At 37.0% G+C, this 22524-nt stretch overlaps 1 protein-coding gene across 8 annotated transcripts in view; it reads left to right on the plus strand.

Annotated features, from left to right (window-relative positions):
• The window catches only part of PDE4D (phosphodiesterase 4D), a 960682-nt gene extending 938753 nt beyond the window's left edge, over window positions 1-21929 (plus strand). For all 8 annotated transcript variants that reach the window (XM_030567589.1, XM_030567587.1, XM_030567590.1 and 5 more), the window contains 9 exons: window positions 3716-3809; window positions 8976-9148; window positions 9652-9750; window positions 9842-10006; window positions 11737-11836; window positions 15201-15355; window positions 15749-15871; window positions 16417-16599; window positions 17290-21929. In XM_030567589.1, coding sequence (XP_030423449.1) covers window positions 3716-3809; window positions 8976-9148; window positions 9652-9750; window positions 9842-10006; window positions 11737-11836; window positions 15201-15355; window positions 15749-15871; window positions 16417-16599; window positions 17290-17703 — 1506 coding nt within the window. In that variant the 3' untranslated portion in view covers window positions 17704-21929. The remainder of the gene's footprint in view (window positions 1-3715; window positions 3810-8975; window positions 9149-9651; window positions 9751-9841; window positions 10007-11736; window positions 11837-15200; window positions 15356-15748; window positions 15872-16416; window positions 16600-17289) is intronic.
• The last annotated feature ends 595 nt before the right edge of the window (window positions 21930-22524 follow it).

Here is a 22524-nt window from a genome sequence, read left to right on the forward strand (position 1 = left end):
CAGAATACTGCATGTGAGAATTTCTGAATTAAAGAGTATCAAATAATAAATAACTACAGTAAACCAGCATACGATGACAACAATGACAAAAAATCTGGACTGTTTCATCACTAACCCAATCCTCCATTAGAAACTCAAACACATGAATATCTATATGTTTCTGAGTCTTGGCCCCCTAATAACAACAGCATCTCTCTTTCACTGGCAGCATATGTTATTTCAAAGACTAACTTTAAAAGGACTTCAACAGAACATACATCTTAGTGCTGATAAAGTCACCTAGCTCTGTCATATTTAATTAAAAAAGAAAATCAATGTTAAACACTGTCCAGATGTTTTTAAAATGAAGTTAGCAAATCATATCAAAAGCGTTGTTGGTTATGTACCTTAAGTATGGTAAATAAACTGAAGGATAGATTTGGGATTTATACTTCCAGTCTGGTTGAAGGCCAAGGGTGAAATCCTGGATTTTACTCCAAATATTGTTATTGACCTTTTTGTTTGTTTTGTGGAGGTTTGGAGTTGGTAGGAGCTTTATTTTAATATTAGTATCCCTATTATCGAATAGTAGGAAAGTAGAAAGCATTGACCAACATATTTGTACAATTTCATACTGTGTGGCAGTCTAGATTAGATTATATTGTTTAAAATTACCTGTGCATAAGATAGACAGATGAGAGACCAAAGATCTGCATCAGGCCGGTTACTGTGAAATTAAAAAGAGTGTAGACTTTTAAGCAGTTATCATGGTCAGCAGAAATTCCAGGACAATCTTTCCTAAGTGATAAAGACTACCATTAATGCTGTGCTACATCTACAAAAATGAAAGACGGAATTGTCTAGGTGTATACATCAAGGAAGGGAAGGAACTATTGTGAGTGGTAACAGGAATAAAGTGTATTATTAAAGAAAGAGAGAATTTAGTCTTAAATAACCTGAAGGTGAGATGTATTAGGATGTGGAATAATCTACCAAAAGAAGTTGTATCTCTTTAGACTAGATAGACTAACTTTCTTAGGCTGTTCAATCAAAATTTTCAAATTTGAGTGCCAAAAGTTAGGTGCCTAAATACATATTAGGAACTTTAATAAAGGCAGCATATACATTTCAACAATTGAACTTCCCTAGATATCAGTAGATTGGGTGTAAGTGGTTCTAATGGAATTTTTAGGTTATGTCTTCACAACGAGCAGCACAGCTTCAATGCTGCCGCTGTGCTTCTGTAGCACTCGTAGGGTAGGTATTTCCTATATCAACAAAAGGGTTTTTTCCATCAATGTAGTAATCTACCTCCCTGAGTGGCGGTAGCTAGGTCAATGGAAGAATGTCTCCATCCACCTAGCCACATCTGCGCTGGGGGTTTAGATTGGGTTCACTATGATGCTCAGAGGTGTGAATTCCCCTCTGTGAGCGACATAGCTATGTCGATCTAAATTTTAAGTTTAGACAGGGCTTAAGTTAAAGTGAAGATGTCTAGTACAGGAACATATAACTCACACACACACTTGCCAACTCTTGCAATTTTATTAAGCGTCTTCTGATAGTTATCAGAGTAGCAACCGTGTTAGTCTGTATCAGCAAAAAGAACAGGAGTACTGTCGCCTTCGAAAGCTTATGCTCAAATAAATGTGTTAATCTCTAAGGTGCCACAAGTACTCCTCTTCTTTTTTCTGATAGTTACTGTTTTATTTAAAGCTCTAGCTCCTGGACTCAAAGCCCAAAGTGCGTATTTGAGAATCTAAACTTAGTTTTTTTAAAATGATGGTTTCTAGCCCTCATGGTGCACTCTAAAGGCTCAAAAACCACAAGGCAAACGCCCCAATTTTTATAAAATCTTCATGATTTTTAAGCCACTTGATTTTTGGGGCCCAACTCATGCTTTTTTGATGTTTAAACATAGCAACACTATAGCTCTGAATTAGGTTTTAAAAGTCCAGTGATTGCTCCTGTTGTGTATTGCCATGTAGTTCTTAAAATCCATAACTCTGCATATGTAATATGTTTCTAATTTTTAGAAGGGTATAATAGTATGCTCCAGTGTAGTATATCCAAGATCAAAATTGAGCATTTGGCTTATGACAGAAAGAGAATTCAGACTTCATAGAGAGAGCTTCCTGGGCTAATCATATGTCCAGATGGAAGCAAAGAGGTAGAGATAGCAAATGCAGTGGTGACTGATTGTTATGCAGCTACATTTTCAAAAAGATAAATTTACCATGGTATATGAAGAACACCATCATAATGTCAATGACTTACAAATACAGTTTTAAAATATTTAATAATATTCACTGTACAAGGCATTCTGGAAGAAAGGGCTTCAGTGACAACATGAGAGGAGCTAATTTTTTCAGCCTGCTTTTCCAGCTAAATGACAGAAAAAGAACAGGATTAATTACCAGTTTTCAACATGGCAAAATTTTTACAGTGGGGTGCCTTAGGGACATGTTCTGGGGCCAGCATTATTTAATATGACGATGATATGGAAAAGGAGATGAAGAACAGTGAGAGAGGAAATATTTGCAACTAATTGATACAAAATATTTGAGTTAGTCAAGACTAGAAAATATTGTGAGATGTTTCAGAGGAACCTAACAAAATTAGGTGAAGGGATAGCACAATGACTGATGAAATTCAGTGCTGACAAATTCATGTTAATGTATATTGGAATAAGTAACTTTAATTGCTGAATACTATTTACTGTTCCTCATAATACAAGGACAGGGAGATGTTCAATTACATTCAAAGGCAACAAATGTAAAGATTTTTTTCACAATGTGTTCTTACCCCGTGGAACTGACTGCCACAAGATATCCTCAAGGCCGAGAGTTTAGTAGGATTCAAGAAAGGACTATACATTTATATGGATAATGAGAATATCCAGGTACAGAAATAGGATCCATATATATGTGAACCACTAGCAGCTGGAGGCAGTAAGGAGGAAACTTCATCTGTGAGCAAGTTATTTCTCTGAAGCCTCTGCTACTACTCCCTGTCAGAGATGTGATACTGGACTAGTTCATCATTGATCTGATCCATTGGGCAATTCTTATTTTCCTTTGTTTCAAACGAAAATAAACCAAAAACCACTTCCACAGGGAAAGCTTTTGTTATGGGTTTAGAGTAAAGAAGAGATACTGACATGTTTGATCCTTCCTACAAAGATATTTGAGCTTCTGAGTTATTTAAAAAAATAAAAAACCTTGAGAAAATTGCAAAATGTATGGCAACAAACCATATGGAAAGAATGAGTGTATGTGTATGATAAGGAGAACTATAGTACAGAGTTGTTCAAAAATGGTTTCCCATTCCTTAGCACAACTAAAAAGTGTTCCTCTGTGTATACATAGAATATAACTTAGTTATTTATCTCCAAATCTAAAATTCAGAAGATTGAAATAGCAAAAATAGTAGTTATAGTCATGTGTGCACATGCTTGCAGTTAGAATTTTCAGAAGCTCACAAGGTCCCAATGTCTCTGACACCGAATCTTTGGGAAATATCCATCTTTAATTCTGTCTTCTAACCATGGAGAAGTTCCAAAGTAAAGCAATATTATTTTGTGTTGTTATTGTCACAGTTGATCTCTGTTTACTGTGTCTTCTTAATATAATGTATTTATTTATTATAAATCTATACAATTTTCTTATTTTGAGTTAACTGTTTCTTAGCCATTAACATGCTTTTTTTTGCTTTTTTCTCTTTTTTTCCCCCCCAGTTTAAAAGAATGCTCAACAGGGAGTTGACCCACTTATCTGAAATGAGCCGATCAGGCAATCAGGTCTCAGAATATATATCAAACACATTCTTAGGTAAGAATATATTATGGGAGTGATTTGTCTTTTTAGTAGTTATGCATTCCATAAACTACATTGTTTAGTATTTGGACAGAGAGATCATTATAAATTGATAAAATTAGCTCTCTGCATTAATTGTTGCATATATATATTTTGTGTTGCTGCTTTGCTCAGAAAGTTGTTGAGTACTGTAGCAAAGTGTTCTGGTTAAAGACCTATTCTTATGTATTCCCATGAACTGTTAAGAGTTAACATGAAATAATCTTGCCTATTACCAACATAATTGAGGAGGGATTAGTATAGTGAATTGTTTGATAGATTTAAAAATTTAATCCTTGCACCCTGTTCTCATTTTACCCAGTACAGAAGTTATACAGTTATACTATAAAGGCATCTTGATCTGATGTAAGTACATAGCTAAAAATAATCCAGTTGAATCTCTCAGCACATGGTGGTGGTGCATTGGCATTCCCCATTTGCAGATAGAGGGTGATAAACATGACTGAGTCAACATTTGAACAGAATTCTGCTAGGAGAATAACTTCAGCCAAGGAGCTTGTGGTGGGGAGGACTTGGTAACCATGACATTGTATTAGCAGGTTTGAAGATAATAATGGAACAGCCCTCTCAAGTCCCACCTGTGTGATTTTGTAAAGAAATTTTGCAATTTTTAAATAAATAAAAACAATATTCTATATTTGTGTATATTGAAGATAGATATTGAACATGCTAATTTAAACATGGCTTGAAGACATGCACACACTTACCTATATTCACAATCTTAAATAGGCTATGGACACATGGGTATGTCTAGATTAGGATTAAAGGGCATTAAAATATATGTTAAAATATAGCGTGAATGTGTGTGTGTATTTAAAGAAATTTTATCCAGATCTCCAATACCCTAAATGAATTGGTTAAAATGGGGTCCATTTAATTTATTCACAGTTTCAGTAGAATGCCCAGATTCACCTGCACAGTAAAGTTTACCTGCTTGTGTGAGAAGTGAAACTCTATTGTACAGTTTCAGGAATATTTAGAAGCTCAGGATAAGGCTGCCTGAGGAGATGACCCGCTTAGAAGATGCCTCTCACATCCTCTGACTGAAAAGACTGAGCTATCAGCATCTTTGTATGTTTTCACGTGAAAAATTAAGAGTCGTTTTGACAGGAATAAAAAATGCAGCTGTCAGCCTTTGACATGTGACCTGCATCTTTCAAGCAGAATAAGCTCTGGAGAGACAAACGCTTAGAATCTACTGAGAATGAATATTGTCTTTCTGTGGTTGGCATGCAAATAAAAAACAATATATAAATAAAAAAAGGAAATGCAAATGTAAGGGGGTTGCAACACGACTACCTCAGTTGCAGAACTCTCCTTAAATATATTAAAATAAGAACATGCATATAAAAATATAGATTCAGGACAACAATGTGTGGAAGGAAAATGTTCTTACAGAAAATTTAAATGAATTTATGTCTTGTTAACCAAATTCTGCATTTTCCCCCTTATTTCTCTAATACTCAACCCATCTGCTGAGCATTTAAAGACCTACTAACATTTGAAAGCTAGGAATATTTAGTGAGAAAGATAGGGTGTTACTGTTTTGCTTTGAAATATAGGCACTGCTCTCCTAATCAGCGACACATGCTTTGAATAGAATTATTAATAATTACAACATATACATATATATATTTTCTCTTGGTAGAAAATCAAGGGTCCTACAGTGTATATTCATACATAAACAGTGTGATTAACCAGTTCTCTTCTAGACAGATAATGTAAGAGAACCTAGCAACCAGTTTAAAATAATCTGCTGTAAAAAACATATCAATATGAGAAATTATTTTATTTTAAACATACAAAAGGTGATCAGTACTCATAGCATTAGTTGCCCATATTTAACAAAAGATGAGGAAATCCCATGGCAGATCGGAAATCTTTCAGACAGACACTTTCTTTCACTTGAGCTAATCTGACAACTCAGTTTATAATCCTCCCTGTTGATGGATCTAAACTTTGTGCATATGACTGAAACCATAAACATCAAGGTATGCGCACGAGTCACTGCTCTTCATTTGTTGTCTCTCTTCACCAGTCAAGAACTCCCCTCCTCCCCTGCTTTTCTAATTGGTCAGAGAGTGGGGAGTGGGAATTATGCTGCAGGCTAAAAACTTGGTGGCATTTTTACATTCTCTTCTTTGCTGTGATTTGTTCGGAATCCTCTGCATTTTCCAGTGGTTGGAAACTCCTGAAAGGTAGACAATAAAAACTGAAGAAGCAAACACAGTAATCCAGAAATGCCACTGCATTCCCTATGCAGTTTCAGTCTGTCCATTAAAGATGACCAGTGCAGGAGGGGAAAAGATGTTTGTACTTTTTTTTTTAATAGGATATATATGTAAACTTATAGAAGGTCAAAAGGTTGGTTGGTTTGTTTAGAAGTGTATTTTTAATTATTTTCTCTGATAATTTTTATGTTAGAAATATCAGTCCTTGACTTTCATGGTTTTGCTGGAGGACTCCTTGAAGGACTGGAGAACACATGGTGGTATTACATCACAAAAGATAAGCTTGAGAAATTGAGAAGGAAACATTTTAAATCAAACTGTTTAAAACTCTTTGCTTAGTTGTTGTTTTTTGTTCATTTGGTTTGGTTTTGGTTTTTGGGCGGGTTATTTGTTTTGTTTAATAATTAGGAGAAAAGCCCTATTGCAATAGATTTTACATGCACACATGCTGTCTCTTCAGTTGAGGGGTGAAAGGGCATATTCTTCAGTTCACCAGTCCTCCATCAAAAACAGGAAAGATCGGGACGTGCTAGCTCTCTTCTTTCTAAGGTTAGAAAAAAATAAAAATGCTTTTAAAAATCTTTTCATGCCTCCTTTTATATATCATAAGGAAGCAAAAAGGGCAAAACCACTTTTTTCTCTCCATTGCAGGCCACCTTGCACACTACTTAGGCTAATTTCAAAACCTTTAACATTCAAGAATATTCCATTGTTTCATAGTACAAAAGAAGGGGCTTTTTGAATATGGGGGAGGAAGTTCAGAGACTATTTAATTAAATTTGTACATATGGGAAAAATATACTTAATATTTAACTCTTCCAGACTTTGTTGCGTTCCATCTGCTTGAAACGAGATAAAAACAGTTCAGGAGAACCTTCCCCAAATGAATTGCATGCAATGAAATCCAGACTCAAAGGGTATGTCTACACTGCAATAAAAATCCCATGGCACCGAGTCTCAGAGCCAGGGTCAGCTGATTCGGGTTCTCGGGGCTCAAGCTGAGGGGTTAACAATAGCAGTGTAGATGTTTGGGCTTGGCTGGAGCCTGGGCCACTCCCTCGAAGAGTCTCAGAACCCAGGCTCCAGCCTAAACATCTCCGCAGTTTTATAGCCCTGCAACCCACATCCTGTGAGCCTGAGTAAGCTGACCTGGGATAGCTGCAGCCGTGCCACAGTTCTTTTATTGCAGTGTAGCCTTTGGGGCTTATTCTCATTTACATGAAGGTCACTTTTCACTAGTCTGGAAGTGTAAAGGGGGCCTTAAAGTGTATCTAAGTGCAATTTACCCCAACTTTAAACCACTTTAAACTTCATACTTCCAGAGCAACATAAAGTAACCATCTGTAAATGAGAAGCAGGCCCTATGTATCTGGATCTTTGAGCTTTCCTTCTGGATGTGTTTCTGCACATATGAAGTGTGGTCATTGTCAGAAAAGTGACTCTATAAAAATGGCACCTTCTTACTTGACACATCTCCTTCCTTTGCATCTTCAAGTCACATCTTCATGTCTGACAAAAACAAGTTTGCACTTTGGTTAACACGATAGAGCTAATTCATCCGAAAACAACCAATTACACTCTTTTGTACTTCACAGGCCATGAGCAAACTTGCAAGTTAAGTCCTGATTACAGATATCTTTATTACTGGTAATGATGTAAGCACCAAAAAGAACAGCTTGATTTTCAGATCCCAGTTTAAACTTCCAGGTGTGGCCCTTTTTAAAGAAATAAAATCTATTACATCATAAGTTAAGTAAGTAATTTCCCCCCCGTTAGAAACAGAAGAAATATGATTCCTCACAATGTTACTTTTACAAAGTCACCCTTCAGAATATAACAACACTTCAGACAACAAACATTTCCAAAACTAAAGTGTGAACCAAAGAAAAAACAAGCAGTATTTTGACAAGGGCTTAAAAAATATTCTGATTTTCTTGGGCTGTGCACATAAGGATGAGAGATGATAATGTTTTAGCCTGAAGCCAGTATTTAAGGGTAAAATCTATCAATGCTCTTCTTGCCATAATCAGCTCAAGCTATTTTTTGTATTTATGTTACATAACTTCTAGAGCTGGTCAGAAATTTTCTGGAATAGAATGTTTTTTCTGTCAGAGAATGCCAGTTTGTTGAAATTTTGTATTCCTGCAGAAATGTTCTTTGAGAACACATTGGTTATAATGAAATTCTAACAGAAACCAGGCAGATTTTGGTTGGTTCTGCCTGCTTGGTTTCCTGCCAGCTTGCCCTGCTAGCTTCTTGGCAGCCTGCTAGTGCTTGCAACCGCCATTTCAGAACACCTGGCTCCAGGGCAGCCTGCCACACTGGCTGCCTCGGAGTGGGAGCTACCAGGACTTTCAGACTCTGGCAGTTCGGAAACCTTAGGAGCCCTGACTTCCTGCCTGCTGTTTCCAGAAGTTGAAACGAAATTTTGGAATTCACATTCTAAAGGAAATACCTAAATTCATTTTTTCATTCTGATTCTGAACTTTTTTATTATTATTATTTTGGAATGTCCCATGGAATTCAATTCCAGTTTCTGGCCAGGTCTACTACTTTCTTTTTATGTAAAGGATTACCTCCCTATACATTGTTGGATGAGGGGGGATGATGCAGCCACAAACTACCCTCAAAGTCTATTCAGAAATAATGAAACAACCTTTGGAATAGTGCAGTGATTCATACAGTTGAACTTCATTTCTTGTTCAGTTGTTGTTTTTAATTTCTGATAATTATTAGTCTACACATTTAGCTTAAAAAAGACAGAATGATAATGGAAGGGTTATAGTGTACACAAAAGCAATCTTAACCACTGAGATCGCCAAAAAATATATAATTTTAGTAAGTATGGAAAATGCCCTTCAGAGTTATTTTTTTCTCCCTATCTTCAAAGACAAACAACATGAAGTGGAAATCCCTTCTCCAACACAGAAAGAGAAAGAGAAAAAGAAGAGGCCTATGTCCCAGATCAGTGGAGTGAAAAAACTGATGCACAGCTCTAGTTTAACTAATTCCAGTATCCCCAAATTCGGTGTTAAAACCGAACAAGAAGATGTTCTTGCCAAGGTAAGGAAGATTTAACCTGTTCTCTACCAAGACCTTAGAAACTTACCATGCAATTTAATGAAGTTTTCAGGTTGTCAAACAGACGTCAGTATGTTATCCCATACTCTTTCCACGCCCTTTGATTTCAAAGGCTAACGCCAGATTCTTATCTCACTTAGGCAAGTATAAATCAGGAACACTGAAAAAATGAATTGAGTGTATAGTAAACTTCTGTTCCAACAGGAACACAGTGGGAGTTTTTTCTATCTGAGAAGTACATAACGTAAAATAAACCAGCATTGTATGTGTGTTAATAAGGTTCTTATGCATAAATCATCAGCAACATAAAAAGCAAACTTTCATTTGAGCACTGTCAGAGGGTTTAGTATATTATTTTCACAATGGGTTATCCAATTTGTTAGCTTGAATCTTCATGACTCTGCTGTTGAAGGTATTTCAAACAGAAAATAATTGGAAAATTAAGTATTTGATTTAAGAGTTTCTTTTGCTTAATTTCATTCTAGGAACTAGAAGATGTGAACAAATGGGGCCTGCATGTTTTCAAAATAGCAGAACTATCTGGAAACCGACCTCTGACAGTCATTATGCATACCATTTTCCAGGTGGGAAAGATGGAAGCAAGCACTAGTACTCTTTATTCATCAATTGTTATGTTTCTTATAAACTTAATTGTTTTCCTCTTCCTTCCTCCAGGAACGGGATTTGTTAAAAACATTTAAAATTCCAGTAGACACTTTAATAACTTACTTGATGACCCTAGAAGACCATTACCATGCAGATGTGGCATATCACAACAACATACATGCTGCAGATGTCGTTCAGTCTACCCACGTACTGCTGTCAACCCCAGCTTTGGAGGTAAATCCACATATCCATGGAAGAGGGGAGAGGGAAACACACGCATGTAAAATATAAAAAACTCTTCTAAGCTAAATGTAAACGATCCCAGTGTCTGTAAGACAGTGTGTTTTTTGTAATATAGTTTCATGAGACTTTCTCTTCTCAGGGAATTTAGTGAGGACTCAAGTTTATTTACTTGGATTTGTCCAGTGACTAGCGCTAAATCAACCACATTCTGTTGATAAGGTGGTAACCTGCTTTCACCATCTACTTTTAACTACAGGTCATGTCCTGTCATTTCCCATGTGGAGTTCTCACTTAAACCACTGGCAATTATACAGAAAAGGCGATGACAGGATGTGTTTCCCTAAGTAATATAATGCAGTGTTTTTGGTTTTTTCACTGATACATTTTTTGTCCACAAGACTACATTATATTTTTCTGCTTCTCCAAATTGAATTTCTCTAACATTTGCTTCAGTGTAACATTCAGTACTCAGGCAGTGTTAAACCCATGTTAGATCCTTAATGGGTTGTCTTATTTTGTTTAAAAAAAACCTTGAAATCCTGACTTTTTTAAAATGAATCCTCTTTATCCGAGCTGTTTAAAAGACAGCTTAAGTCTCTGAGGTGAAAGGAAGCTAGAGAAACATTGGAATCTCTCTCCTTTTTTATTATAAGACTATGATTAAGCCTAACTTACATCTTACTTTGAAACTCCAGTAATTCAAAAAGATTTGCATCCACTTAGACCAGATTTCCATTTTGGCCCTCTGGCTCATAGGTGCTGAATGCCTCCTCCCTCCCTCACCTTCCCCTTGAAGTGAATGAACAGGGAGAGCTCTAGGGATCTCTGAGAGGTCTGTTGGCTCCTAAAGGAATCAGTCCTCTTGGAGAAGATTTCCCTCATGGCAGGGAGGAGGTTCAGCTTCTGTTCATAAATGGAGCTGCATTACCACTTGCTCCAGTGGGCAGCCAGACTGATTCTCAGTAGCATTACTTGATCTGTTGAGTCAGCTATCCTTCAGTCTTGTTTTCAACAGTGTTTGAGCCAGTAAAATACTAATATCATCCTACATACTGTTATTGACTAGAGTATTTTCATAATGGCTTCTAAAAGGAGAATGAGTACATTGTAGGATGTATACCTTGCAGCTAACGGACATAATAAATCATAACCATTCTCTCTTAATATCATTTAGGAGGTATACTCCTTTTTAATGTCACCAATACATATTATATGTTGATAATGAAATATAAGCATGCTTAATGCAATATAAATATGCTACCTGGGGTAACACCATAGTATATAATAATTAGTTAGGCCAAAATTTTCAGACGTGGGTAGTGCTAAGATTTAGGCACCTATCTATATTTAGTGATCTAAATACAAATGACCTTATTTATAGAGAGATGCTGAAAAACCCACAATTGTCTCGTTCTATTGAATTCAGTGGTGTTTTCAGTGCTAAGGACCTCTAAAAAACAGGCACTTTTATGGAAGTACCTGTCAATACCCAAATTTGAAATGTCTTGTATATGTAAAGGACTATTTTCCAAAACTTTGTGAGGATTATATTTAAATAACTTTTTGAAGTTCCTGTTATATTTAAACTATATTGAAAGATGTTTTTGTTTATTTTTTGAAATATGAATTTTGAAGGAGAAAAAAAATCAATGTACTGTCCTTTTACTGAAAAGGCAGTTTCCTTGGTTAGTAATTATTGTTTCTATTGTATGGTTTTTCAGGCAGTGTTCACTGATCTGGAGATTCTTGCAGCAATTTTTGCCAGTGCAATACATGATGTTGATCACCCTGGGGTTTCAAACCAATTTCTTATCAACACAAGTAAGTGTGGGTTTGTTTGTTTGTAATATTTAGTTTCTACTTGGTATCCTGTAAGATATGTGCATAGAAAACGAGAAGCACAAGCTTTTCCACTTCATACCCTTCTCTTACCTTTTCTTAGAATATACACATGTTTGTATTTTAATCTGATAGTCATTTTGCAAGTAATTTAACCCTAGACATATACTCAAAGGGGGCAGGAGTTACTAGGCGGATGAACTCTAGCACTGTCATCCACTAGGGGCAGAATGGTGGTAGTTCTGAAATAAGTGGAAGTTATGTAAGATTTCCATTAAATAAGAAAAAAAAATGGGTAAGAGCTGTAGCTCACCAGAAATATCAAGGTTGAAATTACATTGAGGGTCTGAGAAAGCATGGGGGAAAAATCAAGAAAATGGAATCATGTCTGTGGGTGCATCTTTAACCCATCTTCATACATGTTAGTAGATACTGTAGTAATTTCTGCATTGACTGACTCTGTTGCACCATTGCTACTATGCCATGACCCAGCAGTCTGAGGGAGAGTGTTCCAGCTTTGACTTTTTTGCTGTTATAAGTTCAAATCAGACCCTGATCATTATTTGAATTTATTTTTATGTGCTTTAATGGCCTGTGGGCTACCCTATAGTGAAATGCAAATTGGTGACTCATCCACAAGGAGGAGGATAGGAGATGTGTTAGAAGTTTCAAAGTTGTATTACTAGCAAGTGCGCAACTTCAACAGCGCAACATAGGAACAGACTGAACCAGGCTTAGTGTGCAAAAAAGCACTTAATATTAAATCTCCCAAGATGTAAACAAACCATTTTGTGGGTACACTCAATGATAACACACTATTATGAGGGCATGGAACTGCTATAGAATGAGAAGAATTTAGTTTAATTTAAGTAAAAGCATTTAAATCTGGGAATTATTTTTATTCATTTCTGGGGAGGTTGCTGAATTTTTTTGAGATTACTATTGGGTGACTGGCCAACTCAAGGGACTGATAGTGGTATATAAAGCTCTTCACTTCTGGGTAAACAGTTCAAATCCAGCCCAACTATTCATATAGTTACTCAGTGACTTATAAGAAACGAGACAATCACTTTAGTCCAGTCACCACTGGACAAGCTGCCACATTACGTTTGGCACTAATTGGCACTCTTGTTGGCAGGCTAAAGAGAGGCCAAGGATTTCAGGGCAATGGAGACTGTACAACACTGTCTCTCCCCCCAGGATAGTGTTCCCTGCCAGTTAGGTTGGAAGTACATTGCCATGGCACCGTATAGAAGTCTGTACTGTCACTACATGTGTTTTTTCACTCTGTGGATAAACAGAGAATGCCAGTCTCCAAAAAGGCTCGCACTGGAGCTCTTTTCACAAGTATTAAATTCAGTGGGGACTCAGACTTTAAAAGGATTAGAGAAAAACAGTAGAAAATGCATCACCATCTTTGGGGACAAAGACACTCCCCCAAACAGAGGAACAGTTCATCTAAAAGTATATATACTGATTTATGGCACCCAAGATGTCTGCCACTGACCGGGAGGGATGTCGCTAGGGCACTGAGAGGAGATACAGACTCTCTGCATCCCCTAACCAGCCTCTTTGGCAAAGGTCCCTTGGAGCTGTGGGAATTAAGGTGCTCCCCCCTCAATTGTAATCCCTGAGGGAGAGCAACTATATAAAGCCATACTTTTCTTCAGTCTTTTCTCACAAACATACCAGGAGCCACTAACAAGATTGTTATATTGAATAACATGTGGGTACTTTCCCCTTCTTCCACAGCAATTACAAATGTTAACAAAATCAAACCACCTACAGGACCTCAGTCTTTCTGAGTAACAATAGTATTGAGCACTCCTTACAGCCTTGGCTTCCAGAAAGGCTGATTTTCCTACAATTTTCCACGTTCTTTCTTGGAAAAATAGCAAATAAACACGCTTACTGAATTTTCTGGGAAAGATGAAAGGGCTGTTGGTTGACAAACAAGGTCTTTTTCTTCTCTGCTATTATGGCTTTTCTGCCTTCAAGGCAAAGAAAGGTAGAGGAAGGATTTCCTGAATCACAAGATTCACGTGTTCGGTACAGGAGAGTGAGACAGCAGGAGAATACATAATGAGGCTCCTTAAATCTAAACACAAGAGCCTTCATGTGCAACCCCATTGAGCTGAAGGGATTTTAGACTACAGTGTCTATAAAAGAAGATAACAGGGACAAAGAGTAGAATAGACTGAGGCACAGCTAGATTTAGGATACAGAAACTGTAATAAACAGAAATTAATGTCAATAAATGACAAATGTGATTGCATACAAAGGATTCTTTTTCAATAATGCAGTCATTATAGGCCATATACTCAAAGGCATGTAAATGGTTGTGTGTATAAAATCCAGCTGTGCTCCTACGTAAATGGAATAAAATATGCTCTTCATTTCCAAAGTAGGCAGGTTAGTCGGCCTGAGTAGATGCATGCAGATGTCTGCATATATCTAAGTACAAGTTGTTCCTGGATGTTGCTAAGAGGGTACATGAGCCCCTTTATTTTCCCTGCCGTATAGTCTGAGTTAAGAATACTCACATTTGACAAGGAAGCACCTGTCACTAGTAGCGAGTTGCATGCAATTCAGTTATTGGGCCAGGTGACTGCTTAGGGCTTTCAAGCCATATGGCTCTCCAAGAGAATATTGAGAAGCACCGCTGGTATCATCGTGTCACCCTCCTCCCAAAACATGCTGTTTTCATATACTAATGGCCCCTTTACTCCTCAGAGTGCCTGAGTTTGTTGAGGTGCATAAATTGAAAATTAAGCTATTTGCTACATGCTTAAACCAGGGCAAATCCTGAGCTTTGTTTTCCTGGCTCTGAGCTGTAGGCAGATGCAAGTTAACTTTAATAAAATTGTGTTGGAAGGTGTGAGTGCCATATTTTCCATCTGATTTGGTGCACATGTGGGATGGGTTCTGAAAGTACTGATCTGATTCTTTATGCTTGTTCCCCATACTCTGCCTCAGTTTGTTAGGGTTTTCTGGGGTTTTAAGTTTACTTCACCAGTTCTGATAGTCTCTGAGTTACACAAAGCTTGTTTCTGTGCAAGCCTATACAGATAGTTAAAATATGGAAGGAACAAAAGTCTATTTCTAAATCCTGTTACAAATATTATGAACTCACTTTTCTGCATTACCATCTCATGAGATTCCAAATGGTAAATCTAGGAAGGGGTTAGTTTGACCTCCAGCTTGCAGGAAGGAATACAGAGAAGGACTGTTGGAAATATTAGAATAATATGTGCTTTTCAGCTGTCTTGGGAATCTGAAAAATCAAAAAATAACCTGGGGGGAAACACAAGCTTTGTTAACATTCTGCCTCGTCACTGTCTTGCAGACTCTGAACTTGCCTTGATGTACAATGACTCATCAGTATTGGAGAACCATCATTTAGCTGTGGGTTTCAAGTTGCTACAGGAGGAGAATTGTGACATTTTCCAGAATTTGACCAAAAAACAAAGACAATCACTGAGGAAAATGGTCATTGACATTGTGAGTTACAGCTTGAATTTCCCATTTCTAATGCATTCAGATTGCATTAACAAAACAAACCTTAGATAGTTTTCTGGTATACTATATACACTCAGGCACATAATGCAGGCAATGCAGTGAAAATTGCATTATGTGTAAAGCATGTATGTTGGGCTTCTTTTGAGTTAAAACTAAAGGCTGGCACAACCAACAGCCTTTACGGCATGGAGAACCCTAGTTAGGAAAAAAAATTATATAGTCATATATGTGGATCATGGTTCCCCTCAGACCTCCCGCCAAAAAAACAATAACATAAACCTGTATCTCTTTGTGATTTGGTGGCTGTCATATTCAAATATTGAAAAAAAATCATTCAATCATGTTAGTTACTAATGCTTTGTCTTCGCCTTCAAGGTGCTTGCAACAGACATGTCTAAACATATGAATCTGTTGGCTGATTTGAAAACTATGGTTGAAACCAAGAAAGTGACAAGTTCTGGGGTTCTGCTTCTTGATAACTATTCAGACAGAATTCAGGTAAGATATCCATGCTGAAAAATAGTCACTAGCCTTCATTTACTAGGTTTGGCTCCCCAGTCCTACGTGGGTGTTCGTCTCATTTAATTCTGTCCCCATTCTCACCTCATTACACTCTCCCTTTCCTTTCAAACGTGTTCATTAGCCACACGTGCCATATTTCCATTCAGTATCACATTCTGTTGGGCATTGACCAGCTCTTTGGTTGAGCTTTGAGCTAGGAAACTATTTTTTCTGGGTTTAATTTGCTATGGCCTAACCTCTAAGCATCTTTGAACCTGATTAGTCTTGCACTTAAACATTTTCTACCTCTTAATATAGACAGAAGCTGTAGAAGTGAGATAATTTGTGGCTATTAATGGAAGTGTGAAAAACACACGTAGGCACATCCAGCTTTTGCTGTACAGAATAAATGCTGCGCTACCTGTATTTTCAAGATTCTGTTTCGCAGACACCAAATGTGTAAATGGAAAAAAGAGCCTTTCAGCTCTGGTGTTAATAACACAGGAGGTCTTCAGTAGATAATATATATTTGTCCATTTTAGGTTTTACAGAATATGGTACACTGTGCAGATCTGAGCAATCCAACCAAGCCACTCCAGCTCTATCGCCAGTGGACGGACAGGATAATGGAAGAGTTCTTTCGTCAGGGAGACCGGGAAAGAGAGAGGGGCATGGAGATAAGTCCCATGTGTGATAAGCACAATGCATCTGTAGAGAAATCACAGGTAATCCATTTGAATAAGTAATGAGACAACATGCCAATACATTCTAATAGATAAACTTGGATCTTAGCCACTTGATTTGTTTTATTTGCATGGGTTTCTGGATGTATGTTGTTGAATTTTTCCCCCTTTAGTTAATTCCGCTTTTAAGAGGAGTTGAGATTTCCTATCATTAAAAATAGCTGTGTGTGGGCCAAAGAGCTCCAGCATGGCACTGTTCTGTAATGTGGGATGTGTTATAAGGAGGAATACAATACATCTTTTCATTAAGCTTCCCTTTAATAGCACAATCATATGTAAAATAGCAGTTCAGCTTAAGAGATAAGAATAAGTTGTTGGGAATTAGATTTAAAAATAAACTCTTTCCAATATACATTTCCCATTAATACACAATAAAAAGCTACGGATTCAGCCTGGAGCAATGCGATCTGTTGAGAATACTACAAAAGCCCATTTTCCACATAGAATAGCACGGCTTCTGTTCAGCCTTCTTAAAGATAGGGTATCCAGCGTTCCTGTTTCTGACAGTAGTATGCTCAGACATTGTACTCTGTTCTTCTGGGAAGGAATGAACATCAGGAGCCTCTGTCCTAGCATCAAGAATTTCTATTTTGTTTTATAACCTATATGTGCTTTTTTTCTTGGGAATGAGGTACTCATCCTAATTTTGTATTGTGACATTACTTGGAACAGGTGGGGTTTATAGACTACATTGTTCATCCTCTCTGGGAGACATGGGCAGATCTTGTTCACCCTGATGCCCAGGATATCTTGGATACCCTGGAGGACAATCGTGAATGGTACCAGAGCACAATCCCTCAGAGTCCTTCTCCTGCACCTGATGACCAGGAAGAGGGTCGGCAGGGCCAAACTGAAAAATTCCAATTTGAACTAACATTGGAGGAAGATGGTGAATCAGACACTGAAAAGGACAGTGGAAGTCAAGTGGAAGAAGACACCAGCTTCAGTGACGCCAAGACTCTTTGCACCCAGGATTCAGAATCCACTGAAATTCCTCTTGACGAGCAAGTAGGCGAAGAAGTGGAAGGGGAGGAGAGCCACCCAGAACCTTGCATACTAGAGGAAGATCATTCTCCTGACACGTAACAGTGTGAAGACTCAGTTTCTTTCTCTCTGTCTCTTTCTCTCTCTCTCTTTTTTTTTAATTAGAAAATGGTTTCCAAAGTGCATATCATATGCCACAACCATGGTCACACCTCACTGTCACCTGCCAGGACGTTTGTTGATCAAAACTGACCTTAATTACTCAGTTTGGCACTCAGGAATATTGTAACCACAATTTCACCTCCATGGCATCAGAGAGCAAAGGGGAAAACATCCATGAACAGCATCTTAATAAGATCTCCATTTGGCAGATTTGATTGAAAAAATCAGATCTCTAAAGTGGTTTCAGAGGAATACAGCCTACCAGCAAAAGGCTGGTGTGCATTGGGTCTTTTGTTTTGTTTTGTTTTTTATTTACAAGCAAGGCATTGAGTAACATTCATCATCAGAGTTTTAAGAAAAGAGCCAGAGAATGAACTGAGGTTCTTAATGGAAAACAAATGCACTTGAATAATGGGACACAACATGAATCTGTTACCTGTAGGAAGATGAGCTGTGGAAATTGCATAATTTTCTAATTTCAAGTCTTCCTAATACATGACTGAAAAAAAAATAAATGAAGTGTGACCAAGTGGGTTACACTGACCTCTGCATTTTGTATTATATGTAAAACAGAGATCTTTTGTAGAGCTTACTTTTATTATTAAATGTATTGAGGTATTATATTTAAAGAAAAAAACACCTTCAGAACTTCATCTGACACTGGTTATTTTTTCCAAAGAGTAACTTGCAAGTTTTCAGTACAAATCTGTGCAACACTGGATAATACTTCTAGTTATCTAGTTATAGATTTTAGTTTTAGTTTTGCACGTTAGATTTTTATAGCATTGATTTGAGCTATAAAAATCTATTGTTTTATATACCAATGACTTCCATGAAATATTTTTGTTTATGTTGCAGGAAACCCTTTCAGTAGGATGGAATTCATTTTATGTTTCTTTTTATTATAATTTTTCCGGACAAACAACAGAAGTCTGCATTGTGCTTTTGTCCTCACAGTGGAGCTGACCCTGCAACCCCACCCTTATTCCCACAAGTAGTGCCACTGAAACCAATGGGACCACTCAAGCCAGGAATTGCAGGAGTGGGCCCAGTATGAAAAAGTGATGAACCATCTTTTTATATAAACAGAACACTTCTCTTTGCTTAATAAAATTAGTTCCATTAGAATATCACTCTGAGGCTGAGAACTGGAGATCACTAAATAAGAACAACCCATTTGCTGTGGCAAAACAGTAGAATCTTTCCTATTTTGTCTCCCTTAAAACTTATTTTGTGTCAGCAGTTTAGGCAGTAGTTTCTGATTAGCTGGAGCACATGCTCACCTCAGAAGTGTGTGTGTATGTGTCTTTAAAAAATAATCTTTAGCGTATTTTTCAGAACTCCTTTTCCTTGCACGAAGAGCCAGATAATAAGGTTTTTTTTAAAAAAACAAGCCAGTAATGCTTGGAAAAGTTTGGATTTCCCCCCACATTACTTCACAATTTCAAAATGTTTCTCTTCCTATGTCCCAGTTGTGCTGAAAGGATCCTACTTTGAAATCTGATCAGTACCTAAGCCTTCAGTAACTTGGAAAGAAAAAGAGGTTTTATAGAGTCATGCTTGTCGTTATGCATTTCTACTGATAGGTCATGTGTAGTGGGAAGGAATTTATCTCCTATGGTTGACTCTTTATTAAGACTAATTTTGATGAGTGAGTTTGGGAAATAGTTGCCTAGGAAAACAAACAAGATTCCTTCTGTGACAAGTTCTGATCGAATGACAAGGCATAGGTGACTTTTTGACAAGATGAAATGGAAATGGCACTTATTTCCTTTGCTTGAGTTCAGTTGAACCTGTGAATTTATAGGAAATGAACAAGGGGTATACCAATTTCAAAGATCTAGGATACAAACCCATTTAAAAAACTTTGCATAATGGTTTAGCTTTTAATGCATTTTGCATTTTTCTATCTCCAGGTCGTAGGTTTATCTGCCTTTAGCCCCGAAAGGGCTTTATCTGAGAAGATGCCAAAGGGGGAAAGTGAATGGAGAGATTTCACCATGCTGATAGGAGTTTTAGGCTCATTTCTTTCCCTCACCATCTCCCCCTAAGCTCCCACTCCCATCTAAAAAGCCTTTCAATCCCCAAGAGTGCCTGGAATCTTAATAATGAAAAAAAGCAATATAAATTCCAAAAATCAATATGGACCTGAAAGAGTTTTACATCTGCACTAATTGAAAACAAATAGACTTAAAGAATATGCCACCATATTGTGAAATATACACCCATACACATAGACAATCAAATAGTAGAAAAATATATGATTTCTTAGAGCCAGGGATCTAATGCACTGTACAATCTTTTTTTTTTCTTTGCTGAAGTGTGCTTTGGCATTGCACACTGCTTTAAAAATAATACAGTTAAAAGTGGCTTTACATGTTCTAAATATTTTTGCCGTAAGAAAGTGCAATGAGTTGGGTACTGAATGGGAAAAAAAGAAAAACCTGCATTTGCTTATAAGAGTACACTTTAGCTTGCAAGTTACTGTACTCAGTAATGCTGTGTTTGTTATTTTTAATTGGGTTTTTTTGCATTATTGTTAAAAATTATGAGCGAATACAGGTAGAACAAATTGCATTCAAAGGTTTTTAAAAAAACTTGAATGAAATGGATTTTACAGAAAGCTTTGACAATTCTTTTAAAATGCATTATTTATTTTATTTTGTGCCATGCATTTTTCTCACCAAATGACCTTACCTGTAATACAGTCTTGTTTGTCTCTGTTTACAACCATGTATTTATTGTAATGTACATACTGTAATGTTAATTGTAAATTATCAGTTCTTATTATAACATCATCCTTGACAGGTTGGTGTTGCTATATTTGGAAACTCTTGGTGAGAGAATGAATATTATGTATACATACTCCTTGTACATTTTTTCTCCTGTAATATATTATATGTCACCTTAGAGCTTGTTTATGGAAGATTTGAGAAAAACTATAAAATACATAAAGATATATAAATAAAAAGCTGCAGGTCTTTGGTCCCAGGGCTGTGCCTTAACTTTGAACAATATTTTCTTCTGTTTTGCTGCATTTGAAAGTAAGGTAGTTGTGTGGCTAGGGCTGGGCATTCCTGCAATATTTTTAGTCATTAATTGATTTGGTCATTGGCACAAGCTAGTATGCACAATACTACAACCTCTTTTCATGCATGGCCCCATTTGAAAGTCAAACTTTTCTATACCTACAGTAGCATTGTCTACCTGATTGTTTTCTTTCCACTTTTGAAGACTATAATCAGGGATTACTTCAGCCATTACCTGTTCCCTTTTTGAAGTTAACACAGTCATTTGAAACAGTACTGCACAAATGTGCTATACACATGGGACAGTTGTAATAACTCATTTGACTCTTAGGCACACAGGAAAATGAATTAATCAGAATTCATGTGCATTATTATTTTGACAACTGTCCTTCATGTTCCTTCCTTATTTAGATGTACAGGAAGTACAGTACAGTACTGTATAACCATAATCCATAGAGTAGTGCAAAAGACAACTTGAAATCTTGGAAATGTTTCCAACATTGATATTAGTGTTACAAGCAGCCAAAGCTTTCCTCTTTTGTAGATGTACCTAAGGCTTTTGTACACATGTGCATAGTGTAGATGCACTAGGTGTAAAGCACGACTGTAACCCTTTAAATAACACTAGTATTAATTTTGCAGAATTGGCCTCTGCTAAGCATCCCTTGCCACTTAAACACCACAGTTGCTGTAGGCCAGTTAGGACTCCTGATAGCAATTAAGTTGCTAGTGTAAGATAGATACCTCTTTTCCATTCCATTGATGCCCAGCCCTTGTAACATGTGACTGTTCAGTGAAAGGAGAGATTCTTTTTCAAGGAAAAACAGAGCCTCCTTTTTGACACAAACTGTAGATTTTAGCAGCCCTGGCCCAAAGGAATTTGATTGCTTTTGTTTTAAACAGTATAAAAGGGACACTATAATAACAGAAATCCTGAACAATTTTTGTTATTGATTTAATTTGGTTTTTCCTTTGGGTATGTCTTTAGACTGGCAACTTGTGTGAACATTGCAAATGATTAGTCTTTCAATGGTTTCTTAGCCTCTCTTACAGCCTATGGAGTAGTACTGTACATCAATACCTTCATATGAAATTTTTATATGCAATGGAAATAAAAGCATGGGTTGATTCTGCCTAGATCCTGTACTGGACTTTCTTTTGTAAATAAAGTTTATTGTACACAATAAGTGCCATCAGTAACAACACATTTTAAGATACAAATGAATGCAATAAGAATTAGATTCGTACATTGCCAGGACCATATTATATACCGAATAACAAGAAGTAAATTAGGGGGGTCAATTAAACAAAGAGGTTATCCCATCAAAGACAACTTTACATAAAGAGTCTAATCCAGTAAGGTGTTAAACACTTCAAAAGACAGGGCTTGTTCTTGAGTCCATTGAAAATAGTTGAAATTGCCACTGACTTCAGTGGAAGTAGGAACAGATCCAGAGAAAGAAAGGGCTCATCTTAAAAAGACCTGAAATCACTCTTGAGTTTCCTTAGTGGAGCTATAAATTGAGAGTTCCTCTAGTTAAATATTCACCAGACAACTCTTCCTCTAAATTGGTGGTATCACAATGGTTGTTAAAGTACTGATCAAAAACCAACGCTAACTTCAGGAAGAAATTCATAGATTTCAAGGCTAGACAGGACCACTGTGATCAGTCAATCTGACCGCCTGTGTAACACGGGTCATGGAGCTTCCCCAAAATAATGTCTAGAGCAT

This window comes from Gopherus evgoodei, chromosome 6 (genome assembly GCF_007399415.2).
Source record: "Gopherus evgoodei ecotype Sinaloan lineage chromosome 6, rGopEvg1_v1.p, whole genome shotgun sequence".
NCBI lineage: Eukaryota > Metazoa > Chordata > Testudines > Testudinidae > Gopherus > Gopherus evgoodei.